Genomic DNA, 15,190 nt, shown 5'->3' on the forward strand with positions numbered 1-15,190 from the left:
GCAGGGTATGTATACTGAAAACTATAAAACACTAATGATAGAAATCAAAGAAGATTTTAATGAATGAAGATATTTCGGGTTTGTGAATTACAAAGCTCTGTGTTGTTTAAATGTCAGTTCTCCCCAAACTGATCTTAGATTTAGCACAATTCCAGTTAAAATCTCAGCAAAATTTTTTTGTAGAAAGTGACAACTTGATACTAAAATTTATATGGAGAGGAAATAAAATAACCAAAAGAATGTTTTAAAAATGAATGAAGAAGATTCACTCTACTTGATTTCAAGACTACAAAAAGTTTTAGTGTGACATTGAAGAGAGGATGCTGCAGCTGCTAAGTCGCTTCAGTCATGTCCAACTCTGTGTGACCCCGTAGACATAAATAAATCAAAGGAACAGTATAGAGAATCCAGAGATAGACCCACACATATATGGTCAATTGATTTTTGAAAAAGGTGTCAAAGCAGTTCTTTGGAGAAAGGATGATCTTTTCACAAGTGATGCTGAAATGGCTGGATATCCATATGCCCCCCCCCCAAAAAAAAGAATCTCAGTTCATTTACTTAACTTAAAATAGACCAGAGACTTAGAAATCGCAGCCTTCAGTAGCTGTGGTTCCTGGGCTCTGGAGCTCTGGCTCAGTAGTTATGTGCAAGGGCTTAGTTACTCCACCGTATGTGGAATCTTCCCAAAACAGGGATCAAACTCATGTCTCCTGCATTGGCAGGTGGATTCTTTACTACTGAGCCCTTCTATTGTTTGAATATTTTGCTTGAGTTTTTCAAGCTTACAATTTAAAAAAAAATTATATAGTATGCATATTGGTAATACAACAGTGGATGATCTCTCATTCCCAAAACACGTGTAGGATTTAGGAATCTCTCCTTTTTATTAAATAATTTTTGTCACTTTATAACACTATGATTTGCTTCCATGTTTGTGCTTTTCTTGCATTCACTCAAAAATATTACTGTAAACTCTACTCTTTGCCACATTGATTCTTACTCATTGTTATACAGTAAAACTGACTTGTCTTCCTTCCTATGTAAAGAATTTTAACATATGTATAGATTTATGTGGTTACCACCACAGTCAGGATGCAGAACAGTTTCATCATCCCCAAAACTTCATATTATCCCATCACAGTCATATGCTTGCACCACCTACATAGGACTGCTGGAAATCACTCATCTGTTTTGCATCACTATAGTTTTGTCTTTCTGAGATTTCCAAATAAATGAAATTTTATAGTATAAACCCTGAACATAATGCCTTTCAGATTAAATCAGGTTATTGTGTGAGTCAGTAGTTAGTTTGTTTTTACTGCTCATTGTTAGTCCATTGTGTAAATAATTATGTTGGTGAAAAAGTAATTGTGGTTTCAAGCCATAAATTTGTAATCATTATAGCTAGGCTCAAACAAGTCTTTATTATTCAAAATAGAGACCACTACGATCAACACATTTTTGCCAATGAGAAATAAATTTGTTTATTCCTGTAGCATAAAAAAATCCATGCTTCAGGGTTTCAAGAACTCTTGGAAAGCATTTTCTGCCTCCTGCTGGTTGTGGAAGCATTTTCCTTGCAAAAAGGTATAGAGATGCTTGAAGAAGTGGTAGTCGGTTAGCTAGAGGTCAGGTGAAAATGGAAAATGAGGAAAAACAGCGTAGCCCAATTAGTTCAACTTTTGAAGCATTGATTGTGTGACGTGTGGTTGGATATTGTCATGGAAAAGAATTGGGCCCATTCTGTTGACCAGTGCCAGTTGCGATTCTTGCAGTTTTCAGTTCATTGCTGAGCATGCTTCTCAGATGTAATGGTATCGCTGGGATTCAGAAAACTGTCGTGGATCGGACTAGTAGCAGACCACCAAAGAGTGACCATGACCCCTTTTTGGTGCAAGTTTCGCTTTGGGAAGTGCTTTGGGGCTGCTTCTTGGTCCAACCACTGAACTGGCTGTTGCCAGTTGTCATATAAAATCCACTTTTCATAACACATCAGAGTCCAATAGAGAAAGGGTTTATTGTTGTTGCATAAAATAAGAGAAGACAACACTTAAAAACAACGATTTTTTTACATTTATAGTCAGCTTATAAGGCACCCATTTATGGAGCTTTTTAACCTTTCCAGTTTGCTTCAGATGCCAAACGACCATAGAATGGTTGATGTTGAGTTCTTGGGCAACTTCTCATGCAGTTGTAACAGGATCAGCTTCAGTGATTCTCTGAATTGGTTGTTGTCAACTCCCGACGGCCACTGCGCTCCTCATCCTCATTCTCCTTTATGAAACTTCTTGAACTGCCACATGCTGTATGTCCGTTAGCAGTTCCTGGGCCACATGCATTGTTGGTGTTGCAAGTCATCTTTGCTGCTTACAACACATTTTGAACTCGAATAAAAAAATCGAATTTGCTTTTTGGGTAACATAATTTCCCTAGTCTAAAATAAACAGCAAGTAATAAGTCTTTAGCAAAAAAACATAAAGCAAAAAATGTGCATTAAAATGGTGTACAACATAACCACATTTATTTAAGAATGTATTCCAGTATCAAATGGCAAAGTTCAGCAGTGCAAAACTGCAGTTACTTTTGCACCAACCTATGCATCACTGTTTTTAGTCATTCAGTTGAAAATATTTGGGTTGTTTTCAACTTTTGGCTGTCACCAAAAGAGCACTGTAAATATTTGTGTAGTATTTTGTTTGAACATAAATTTTCATTTCTCTAAAGTATATTCCCAGGAGTGTAATTGCAGGGTTTTATGGTAAGTATATGTTTAACTTTATTAGAAACTGCCAAACCACTTTCCAGAGTAACTGTACCCTTCTGCATTTCTGCCAGCAATGTATGAAAGTTCCAGTTATTCTGAATTCTCATCAGCACTTCATATCATCAGCAATTTTTACTCTAGCCACCTGAGTAGATATGCATTGGTGTTTCACTGTGTTTTTTAATGTATGTTTTCTTAATGCTAATGATGTTAAACATGTCTACATGTACTTATTTGCCAGCCTTATATCCATTTTGATGAAACCATGTTGGTTATTAATTTTTACCTTAAAGGTTCTTTTTATTCATGTTAACCAAGTCCAAATATGATAAATAAAAAAAACCAGTTTGGGATATTAGAAGCACACTAGTATTAAGTTCAGTTCATTCTTTTGACATGCACTTGTCCACTAAAAAAATTTTATCATCCTTCCCCTTAAAGTGTCTTACAAACAGAAAAAAAGTAAGAGTCTTAGTTTATCCCAGTCATTATGTGTATTTTCAGAATTTTATTACTTTGCCAGGCAAAGGGGGAACATAGCAGGCTAGTGCCTCAAGAACTGTGCACCCAGGTTTTCAGAATTTTAAACATGTCCCGTATATGTAGATGATATATATCTACACATGCATATATATTACATAGAATTTTTCCCATTCTTAGTGTCATAATCATTTTTCCTATTATTAGTATCTTGTCAGATTTTATTTTCCAGGCAAATTCAGTTTTTCAAAACTTTAAACTTTCTAAGATTTTCTCTCTTAGTCTTAACTTACATGTAATAAATACAGTTCACCTTCATCTCCAAGATATATCATTAGTTATAGGTTGAATGATTCTCATTGATTCAATCTGCTAATCAAAGATAGAGCTAGCTCCTTTAAATAGATTAAAGTAATTATTTTTTTAAAAGGGCTAATAAAGAATTTTTATGTTGGTTAAGGTAATACTAGCTGCTATAATAATCTTAGTATCTCAGTGGCTTAACACAATAGAAAGTAATTTCTCACTTACATAACCATAAAGCACAATTACAGGAAGTAGGTGTCACTGCACAGCCAAGTCATTCAGAGACCCATGGTCTCCTGGATTGTTGGTATCTTGGCTGGCAGATAGAGATGGAAAGGATGAAGAAAGCAGTCCTGCTTCTTAACTAATTTTTGCGCAGAAGTGTGCAGTATACATTACTGTGTCCTTCTGGGAACATCATTACCTTGTGCAAAAATGAGGTCAGAAGAGTAGGGTTGGAAGAAATTCTTGGGTCGGGAGACTAGTACTTCGTATTACTCAGTTCAGTTCACTTCAGTTGCTCAGTTGTGTCTGATTCTGCGACCCCACGGACCATAGCACGCCAGGCCTCCCTCCATCACCAACTCCCAGAGTTTACCCAAACTCATGTCCATCAAGTCGGTGATGCCATCCAACCACTCATCCTCTGTCGTCCCCTTCTCCTCCTGCCTTCAATTTTTCCCAGCATCAGGGTCTTTTCAAATGAGTCAGCTCTTCGCATCAGGTGGCCAAAGTATTAAGAGTGATGCTTCAGCATCAGTCCTTCCCGTGAACACTCAGGACTGATTTCCTTTAGGATGGTTGGATCTTCTTGCAGCCCAAGGGACATTCAGGAGTCTTCTCCAACACCGCAGTTCAAAAGCATCAGTTCTTTGGCACTCAGCCTTCTTTATAGTCCAGCTCTCACACATCCATACATGACTACTGGAAAAACCATAGCCTTGACTAAATGGACTTTTGTTGGCGAAGGTCTCTGCTTTTTAATATGCTGTCTGGGTTGGTCATAACTTTCCTTCCAAGGAGTAAGTGTCTTTTAATTTCATGGCTGCAGTCACCATCTGCAGTGATTTTGGAGCCCCCAAAAATAAAGTCACCCATTGTTTCCACTGTTTCCCCATCTATTTGGTATTATTAAAAGATCCTTTCCAGAGTCAGAGCAGTGTTAGTCAAGAAAAGGCAGAAGGGCTATCCTGCTCCTAGGTTAGAATTATCATTTGGCTTTTTCAGTTTTTAATTGCTTGTCTTTCTTGTTTTACCTGTACTACAAAAAGGTGAAGTTGCTAAATAAAAATGACTTTCAGATTTAGGATAACATTGCTAGTTTGGGAGATAAAAATCAATATGACTGATGTAAAGCCTGGAAGAAAGAGTTCTGAATTTTCTTTTGAAGTGTGATCAACTACATTGTTACATAATTATAACTGTGAGAAAGTAAAATGTTTCCCAATCAATGAGAGTGAGCTTTTTATTTTAAAATAATACTGTGGAGCCCTTCTGAAGTAAACATATAATGAATACCATTGTATTGAAAATTAAAATGGGGATGCTGTATAGGTATTGAAGTGACCTGTTTCTTCTAAATCTAAGAAACTTGTGTATTACTTTGAAATACATTTTGAGTAATTCCTAGTATATAGGTCATAGAAATGTAGAATGAAAAGAAATATTTATAATGATTAGGATAGATATAACCAAAATTAAGCAGATCTTCAATAATACTTTTTTCCATATCTTAATTTCCCATTGATTAATGTTTTTTTGTATATCACTTTTCTAGTAATCTAACAATACAAATAGTTTCAAATTCAAGAAAAAGTTTTAAATCACACAAACCACTTCAATACTTTTTTATAAGGTAGAAGTTATCAGAGGGTGTCTCAGGACCAGAAGTGTACCATATTGAGTATCTTCTAAGTGTAGTAAGAGGATTTCTTTAGCATTAATGTTCATAAGTTGACGGTGTTTCAGTAAGTCTTGTTTCTAGCATTCTGACATAAATCAGGCATTTAATTATCATGTTTAATAAAACCTTGACATCTCATTAGTACTGTATGAAAAGCAGCACCAGTCATCCTTCTAATTCTGATGAGTTATTTTCAGAGCTGAGAAGATGCACTGGATCTGAAACCTGAAATTTTTAAAGTAAAACCAATCAAATTTCTACTTCCTGAAGCAGTCCACTTACTGATCTCTCTCTTGATTTATCTTATACATATATTCATTCTTATGATTTTTAGTCTATCTAGAGGGGAAAATAATAGAGACACTATAATAATGGAGTATCATATCTGATATGCTTTATTGCAATAGAGATCTATCATGTTTTCAAACAGAAATGTTAATAAAAGCCCTATCCAAAATGAAGTTTTCTTTTTTATTAATGTTTTTAATTTTTATTTTCCTAAACTCTACTGTTTGCCTTGCTGAAATATATGGGTAAATATTTTACAGAATAGGGGTTCAGTGCTAATAAAAAATGAAAAGGTGCTCATCTGCATTGATAATTAGAAAAATATAAATTAATACCACATTAAGATACTACTCATGCATAAAATAAAGTCACCTGATGTAAAAAATGTGATGACATCAAATGTAGATAAAAACATAGAGCCACAAGACCTGTCAAAGAATATTAGATATAACCACTTTGGATAAAAATTTGGTACTATCTCCTGTAAAGTTAAATACACACATACCCAGCAATCCTGTTCTCAGAGCAGAGACTCTCAAAATGTGGTCCAGGGAGCCTGGGAGATTTCCAAGGCAGGCTCATAAGGTCAAACTATCTTCATACAAGAGAAAGATGTCATTTGCTTTCTCTCACAAGTGCAAATTGAAGTATTTGGTGTTGTATCAAATAATATCCACATTTATCTACAAACACTAATCTGTGACAGAATTTTCTTCATATACTTCAGTCATTAAGTTTTATATATGTTTATGCACATTTCTGTGTGAGTGTTACGAAAGTGTTACGAAGTTATGAAAAACTCTAAACAAATTAAATAATCATTTAAGTGTAACATTTGGATAAAAGTTTCTTCAATCTCTTCTTAAAAATTTGACTGAGTAAAGTATTTATGACAATGCATTTTTGTTTAAAGCATAGTGTATTGGGGTCCATATTTATTGAGATACATTATATCTGTATTCTCTAGATTGATTGGTTGGTTTGTCTTTTTAAACTAAATATTATTTTGTGCATTCTTATTAATTCTACAACTATTTGGACTTGAAACTTTATTGTAAGATAAAAACTATGATAAATATTATTCTCTTAATATTGTACAAACGTAAATTATGTCTCATTTGTTTGAATTTTTTATTTGATACAGATAGTCGTACAGGCACTGCAGTGTTCCCATTACTCGATTCTTTGGCAGTTGGTGAAAATTACTGATGGTTCTCCTTCCAAAGTAAGTAAGAGTTTCCGTAGGCAGAAGGATTATTACTAAAGTACAGTGATCTTGCTTAACTCATTATATTATTTTTATTACTATAATTTTAATAAAATATGTAATTATTGTTATCAATTCTTGTTTTATCCTAAACACACATATATATATATATATTTTACATCTTTGAAAGATAAACAGTTTTTCAAGCAGTAGCCACAGAATTGTATGTATACGTGAAGTTTAAATTCCTTTAAGAAATAACTGTACTTGAAACCAGAAGAGCTTTGATAGGTGATATGCTGTAAGAAAGAGAATAATATTGAAAGACAATAGTGTGTAGGTTTTAGTTCTGGCATTATGGCACCTTGGGGCCCAAACTAAACAAACTTGTTTGTGAACATTTTAAATCATTGGATAAAATTTTTTTTTTTTTAATTTTTAACTTACCCATGACCATGCAAAACAAAGAGAAAATACAAACCAGAACTTAAGTGAAATTCAGATCCCAGAAAGTCAAGCAGAGTACTGCTGCTGCTGCTGCTGCTAAGTCACTTCAGTCGTGTCCAACTCTGTGCGACCCCATAGACGGCAGCCCACCAGGCTCCCCCGTCCCTGGGATTCTCCAGGCGAGAATACTGGAGTGGTTTGCCGTTTCCTTCTCCAATGCATGAAAGTGAAAAATCTTGAGAATATTTGCTAATCTAGACAAGTCCCAAAGCCCTCCTGAAGAGGACTGTCTAATAAGTAGCATGTCCCTTGATAAAGTTGGGATCCCAAAAAGAGCTACTCCCAGCATGAGGTTAAATTAGAAATAAACTCATACCAATTCCATTCATGAGGGAATAAATAAGATTTGGATTATGTTCTATAATGGTAGTATCCCCAAGCACCTAAGAGAATCAAATACAAATCCTTTCTGAAGGAAGTTGCCTCAGAGAGTTTTTCAGAGTTTTAAGAAAAATGAGCTCATATTAAAAAGCCAACTTTACTAAAAAGACTAGAAACCATGAAGAGATTCAAAGTAAAAAATATTTTATAGATTGAAATTATCAGAGTCTCTTTATTTGGTTCTTTATCAAATGTGTGCTCTTTGGGCATATGTTCAAGCCCCTTTGATTTCATAACACAATTGAAATATATTTATTTTGTATTTATGTCAGATAATTTCAATCTATAAAATATTTTTTACTTTGAATCTCTTCATTTAACAAAACAGAAGCTATTTAACCAGTAACAATGTTAATAATACATTTCCATATAGAACCAACTACTTGATACAGAGTATTCTTTTCTAGGAGAAAGAATTTTTTTTCTTTTTGTCTTTTCTGTTGAATGATTGGAGGATTTCTGTGCCTTTGGAAGTAATTGGGAGTTCTGTTCATTTTCAGTTAGAAGGAGGTTGATACATTTGTTGGCTTTTTGGTTTTTTTCTATTTTATTAAAAGTTTTAGTCTTGAAAAGCAAAAATCAAGGTTAATCTTCTTTTATTGGAAACAAAAACCACTTTAAAACTATATAACATTTTCATGTTTTTTGAAATATTCTTTTATATGAAAAGATTAAAGGAGAGTGTATATATGTAAGTTAAAATTTGAAAGCAAGAGTTTATATGTTATGCATAATTAGTTTATTTGAATTTTTCACTTAGTTTATTTGACTTTTATGTTGTTTTCCACTGAGATCATTTTGATTGTCTGAGTTATTTGTATTTTAACTGAATGTTGATAACTGCATTTTAGTAAATTTGAAATATACACTAGCCTAAAACTTTAGCATAATTAGTGGTTATTTCCTTCATTTAATTTAAATTTTGTCCCTTTACAATTAAATTCCATAATTAGAGTAAGAATCTATTCTTGGACCTCCTTCTTTGAATATTTTGTTTTTTAACCCCAACCAGAGATCGAACCCATGCCCCCCTGCATTGGTAGCACAGAATTTTAACCACTGGACCACCAGGGAAGTCCAGAATATTTTGTTTTTTTTTAATCCTGTTGCAGCAGAGCTATTTTGAGATTCTTTGCCTTTGCTGTGTAATTTTCATCTCATATATTCTCCTAATGAAAATAGCTTCCTTTTTGTTGTTAGTCATTCTACTGATTTTGTTTTTGTCATTGCCACAATGGCAATGCAGATTTTTGTAGCCAACATTGGTTTTCTTTATTCCAGAAAGTGTGCCCTAGCACCTTTTAGATGCTTTAGTGTTCATTGATTTCCATTTTGGTTTTGTGTGCATTTATATCACATGTGAAATTATCCTTACTTAGCTGTATCTCAGGATGTTTCTTCTCACTTTGAAGTTGTTGGTAATTTTTGTAAACCAAAGTATATTTAGTAATCATGTATTGGTTGTGTCTATAGTTTAAAACTGATTCGCTGAAACTGATAACCTTATAAAACATGAATCTTTAGGATACACACAAACTTGAAAAATTAATCTTCCACTGCTAATATTTTTTTCTTTTAAAATAGTTACTTTAATGATTCTTATTTATAATAATCACAAGATCAGGAATTGTCAAACTTTCTAATCCTCTATATAATATAGGATATCTTTGAAAATGTATGAGTCACATACATAAACTTTGTATACATGAATCTGTATTAGTAACATCCCACTTGGTAAGATATCAAATTCCTAAGTATAGACTCGGCTACATCATTAAGTTATGAAAGTAACCTTGAGTCAAGTCACTTAAATAATTTTAAAATAAATAATTTATATCAAAGCATTTTATCAGTTGTAAAGGGCTTTCCGTATTCTAGTAACAACTGAAAAATCATTTATCTGTGTCTCACGTTACTTTGTTATGAAGTTTATAGTTGTGTGTCGCCAATCTTTTCTAGCTCTAGAATTCTACAACCTATGCTAAACTTAAAAACCGCTATACTGAAGATGTTTGGATAAATATACAAGAATCTTAACAGTGATTACCTCTGGGAAGTAAAAATTGTTTGGGGGCAGGCATAAGGAGAGAAATTTACTTTTCCATTTATACCTTTTGATACTTTTTGAGGGATTGTTTTTGTTGTTGATATTTATGGTGCATATTAATATCTTAAAAATTAATTTTTTAAAACTATTACTATGAAAATTTTTTTATTCTCCATCTTCTAATCTTAAGTTTTGGTTTATCACAAATAACTCACTGAGTTATTGGACTTAGATGAGTACTAAAAAAGTACATAGTATGTTCTGTATCTTACTTGCTGTTATAGCATTCTTTTGTTGTTTATAAGTGTAATATTAAAGCTATAAAGGAGTTTGAAAATAATTTGATGAAACCTATAAGGGGACGTTGTTATTTTTACCTGTTTGTATTTTACATGTTATTAATCATTTTAATATAAATGTTCTAATTTGATTAAATCTGCTTAATTATCCTATAGAGTGGATATTATAATCCCATTTTTACAGAAAAGGAACCTAATACTTAACAAAAATTGAGAGTTGTCTAAAATCACACTTAGAGCACAAGTCTCTGAATCTCAACATACTGTCTTTCTGTTACTACTCCTTAAAATCTTGTATTATTAAGCTTTTAATACAACTACTTTTTATGGAGTTTTGTCGTAGTTGGTTTTTTTAAAAGCAAATTTTCTAAGGACACATTGGTTGATTCCTTACTGAACAATATCATTTGTCAGTTGTATATTGAAAAAGTATGACACATGGCAGTTTTCTGTGGTCATTCTGTATCCCTCAAAGTATTTAAATGAGAAGTTACCATGATTTTTAAATGGCTCAGTTTGTAATGTCAGTGCTTAAAGTATATGGAAAACTTTGCTAATGAAGCACCTGAAATTCTCTGTCCTTTTTTCTCCCCTTTAATTTGTTCCCTGAAATTTAAATGTAATACAGCAAACCCTTTGGGTCTATATATTTAACATTTGTAATATTGATTTTGTAGAGGTAACATGAAAGTCTTACTACATGAATTAATTTTGTTTTTTTTTTATTGTTGAATAACTGTTAATATAGAATGAGCCATTTATTTAGTGAGGAACTGGCCACCTGACTACTGTTTTTCTCTGCTCATTTTTGTTATATTTATAGAAATTCATTTAAACCTCTGAAAAGGTCACTTATATTTTTAATTAATAAATTATGCATGTTTGGTTTTGGTGTAAAATATAAGGTAGAATGGTTTTCATAAATTTGAGCTTTCTTACTTATGTGTTCATTATAAAAACTATATACACAAAATGAAATTTCCAAATCTTACTACCTGTTAATATTTTGATGTATTTTCTTTCAGTACTTTTTCTTACATACTTTTCAGTCTTACTAAGATTATGATGTATTTATAATTTTGTGTCTCTTCAATTAACATTCTTCATGTATTTAATGTTTATAGATAATATTTTAACATATGCATGATAGTACATAGTGTAGTTTATAATTTATTTTACTGCTCTCTTGGATATTTAGATTGTTTACACATTTTAAGTAATAAAATTCTGTGATGGACATTCTGGTGCAAAAGCTTGTTCTGTGTTTTGCATTTTTTCATCTTACATTCTTGGAAATGGAATTGCTTGGTCAAAGATTGTACATACTTTTAAGGGTTAAACATTACCAAACTGCTCTTTAGTGAATACTGTCTAAAATTTACTTTTCTTCTTTCTCTGTTGTCATGAACACTGTCATTTGGGGGATTATGAATGGTAGTTATATTTGAAGTTTAAATTCAAATTATAACTTAACAGTGAACAGTATTCTATAAAATGAAGTACATGAGAAGACTGTGTCAAGATCAGGATTAGATCTTTATTTAAAATGGAAGTCCACTGGGTTTTACCGATGGGTATTTCCTCTGTTCCCCTAATTTCCAGAGTTGAACCTCTTTGGCTATCTCACAGGTCAAGCTCAGTATACTTTGCTCGGGTGCCCCCTAGTGCTGGTCCTGTAGAAGCAGCCTTCAGTTTCTCTTCTCTGTAGCAGAAAACACACTTCTTCCTTCAGCTCCTTCTGGACATATACGAGACATTTAAAGAGCCAGGTAAATAAGACTTAGGGCTGAACTAATGCCCCTATTGCCTTTTTAGGCCTGGGGATCTAGAATTTATCCTCAATTTTTTTTTTCCTCCTGAGAGGAGCTGTCCTGCCCTCTGTAGTCTTAAATTTGTAGTGCTCTCTGCCTTACCCTGCATGTTTCTATTCTAGACAGCAGTAGGAATGGCCTGGGGGAAACATCCCTGTATTCTGGACCCAGGCTTTATCCTTAAGTCTTCAAATTAAAGAAAATCTACATCCCTCAGGGAGCTACAAGTCAAATTATTAGTGAGAAGTATAGCATATTTATTACAAAGTTTGTTCCTCCATTACACTCTTGACTGAAGGTTCTCCTCTGCAAATTTCAACTTGTTTACCTCCAAACAGTTAGGGTAAAGATAGGACTGATGGTGGCCAAGGCCCATGAGGAGAAATGTTTAACCTTGCTGTGTATAAAAATCCACAGTCTTCTTTCTAGACCTCTTTCTCTCCCCTTCCAAGTCCTATAGAGCATTAATATCTGTGAATACGAAAGAGATAGCTCACTTAGGTCCTTGTCCCCAAACTCTTATAATAACAAAATACAGATAATATACCTCAGTCTGCAGAGTTCACTGCTTTGAAGGGGAAGGGAATGAGGCCAACAGCTGGCAACAGTAGCTATCCCTCTAGGAATAAAGTATACAACCGTTTTGCTTCATTCTTTTCTAGATCTCCCCTCCCCTACCTTTTTATTTCTTAAGAAGTCTATCCTCAATAACTATCTACTTGGTTTTAGTCTTAAGCCTTTCCTTTTTACTGGTCCATGACTTCAGAGTGATTATTTTATAGCTTTGTTTCTATTAATAGTGTGTCCAGTCTCAAGTGCCTGAGTGGCTGGTCTAGGAAAGTTAGGAGGGAAAGATCCAGGACTTGTTTTATATTCATTTCTTTTTCAGCTCCTGGAGGGTTCTTTTTTTGTTTTGTTTTGTTTTTAAACTGGAATACTTAAGTAGATGGCTAAACTCTCAACTTGTCCAAAATTTTATTAGACTCTAACATTCTAAAAATTTCTGGAAATCATAAGTATGTTCAACTTTGAGGGGCATGTACAATTCATGATTCCAACATCTTATTAAGAATTCCATACTGTGTTTGCAACCCTGTTCCTGGGCCTCTACTTTTTGGAGCTTGCTTTCTGGTAAGGAATGCCTTCCCACCCCTTGAAGGACAGCATAAGGCTTCCTCAACTTCACTAGCCTGTTTATTTGGATGCTGTTTTTACTTGCACGGGGACAGTGGTCTTTAAAGTGCCACTTTATAAATACTCTTAACTCCTAATTTATTTAATACCTCAGGATCTAAGCAGTGAGCCAGGACTGAGAAGATCTATTCTAAATAACAATTATTATAATGTAAAAATGTGTTTTAACTGTTTATTAGAGGCTGAAAGCAATGTTAACAATATTTAATGCTGTGTGGTGTGGCCAGATATTTTTTAAAAATAATATTTAAACAAAGCATAACACTTCCACTCTTCAGTACAGAAATTGGAAATCTTTCTCCACCAAAATTAATTATAAAGGAAGTTTACTTTCCTGTCAGGTCATTTATTTGAATAAAAGAATGTAAGTATTTTATATTATTTAATATTCCCTGAGTGATAAAATAATCACTTTTCCTTTCTGCAGTAGGTTTTTTATTTTGAAAATGTTTTTTCCAGTGGCCATTCTGTAATTACTAGGTATTTGTTGAAATGATTTCTTCTTGCTAACCCAATTTATATATATATAAGAAACTTTCAGTTTATAAATAAATAATATCTTTCCAGCATTTTTTGTGTTGAAACATGGCCTTTGGAGTTAAATTGAGTTTGAAGTTTGGCTCTATTTCTTACCACCTGTGACAAAGGTATACAAATTACTTTACATTTGAACTTTAGTTTGCTAATAAGTGATATTCATTGCTGGACAGGGTTGTTGGGAAGATTAAATTAAAAGAAATGTTTTAGTCAGCAATAACTGTTGCTTTGATAGCATTAAATTGCAGTCCTAGCCTGTGCTTTCCTAGTCTTCTCTCCTGCCAAAACCAAAAATTAATGCTAAATGAACTGTTATATAAAGTTATGGAAGTACATAAACATGCTCAGTGTCTAGTGTAGGTTTGGAATATAGCATGGTAGATTTTGTCCTCCATCTGTATTTTGAAAAATTTGAGAATTCACATCTCTTGCTTTGCTCCTAACAGTCACTACTTTCCCCCTGTCCCTCTGACTCCTCCTTTAGCTTCCTGCATCTTTGTACACCACAGAAAAGAGAAATCAGAAGACGTTTTGGAACTACAGTAGGCAGCTTAAGGGTTCCTAGATCAAGTGGATTACCCTTGAGGCAATGGCAGGAGGCAGCAGGTGGGGATTCAGATCACCAAGAAAAGCAACACTGAAAACTAGGTATTACATTTGGGGTTTTAAAATCCAGTATTTTACTGTATATTCACAAAAGTGGCACATTCTCCTTATCTTCAGAAGAGAAGCTAGTAGCAGTTACTCGTGAATGAAAGCAGTTTCAAAGATATTCCATAGGGTTTACCCTATAGCAGTGGTGAGGCTTTTGTCTCTTGCCCACTGATGTGTCCCAAGTGGATGAATTACCTAAATATGTTTCTGTCATATTTACTATGGATAATGAGTTAGTTGAGCTGAAAAATAATTTAATGAACGTTATGTTAGTAATGATGCTAAGTACATAAAAGTATAATGCAGTTTATATGTCCAAAGAGCTTTGTAGCCCAATACAAGCTAGACAAACTGTATAGCCCATGGGGCAAATCTGACTAGACACCTGTTTTTGTAAGGAACGTTTTAATGAAACACAACAATGCTCATTCATTTATGTGCTGCTTTCTTGTTCAAAAGGCAAACTTAAGTAGCTGTAACAGAGACATTATGACCCACAAACCCTAAAATATTTACTATCTGACCCTTTACCCAAAAGTTTTGCCAGTACCTGGCCTAGTAGAGTAACCCCTTGGTCTTGTTTTTAACTAGCTTAGTTTCATGCCCCATTTTTTAATCACAAAAAATGTTTCACTAAATTCTTAACAGGCTTTATTCTCATATTCTAAGATCTTTGGCCTGATCTAGGTCCTTATTTCACAACTTCCCATATTTTACTTCTGCACACTCTGAAAATGTATAATTGTCAGATAATGTTGAACTAGTTTTAGATATTTATTGCTAGTTTTTCCATGGCTTCAGTTTCTATG

General features: G+C 33.5%; 1 protein-coding gene across 4 annotated transcripts in view; it reads left to right on the top strand.

Moving 5' to 3' along the window:
- The window catches only part of STAG1 (stromal antigen 1), a 505,017-nt gene that overhangs the window by 456,274 nt on the left and 33,553 nt on the right, over nt 1-15,190 (top strand). For all 4 annotated transcript variants that reach the window (XM_059889103.1, XM_059889102.1, XM_002685052.7 and 1 more), the window contains one exon: nt 6,889-6,969. In XM_059889103.1, coding sequence (XP_059745086.1) covers nt 6,889-6,969 — 81 coding nt within the window. The remainder of the gene's footprint in view (nt 1-6,888; nt 6,970-15,190) is intronic.

This window comes from Bos taurus, chromosome 1 (genome assembly GCF_002263795.3).
Source record: "Bos taurus isolate L1 Dominette 01449 registration number 42190680 breed Hereford chromosome 1, ARS-UCD2.0, whole genome shotgun sequence".
Classification (NCBI taxonomy): domain Eukaryota; kingdom Metazoa; phylum Chordata; class Mammalia; order Artiodactyla; family Bovidae; genus Bos; species Bos taurus.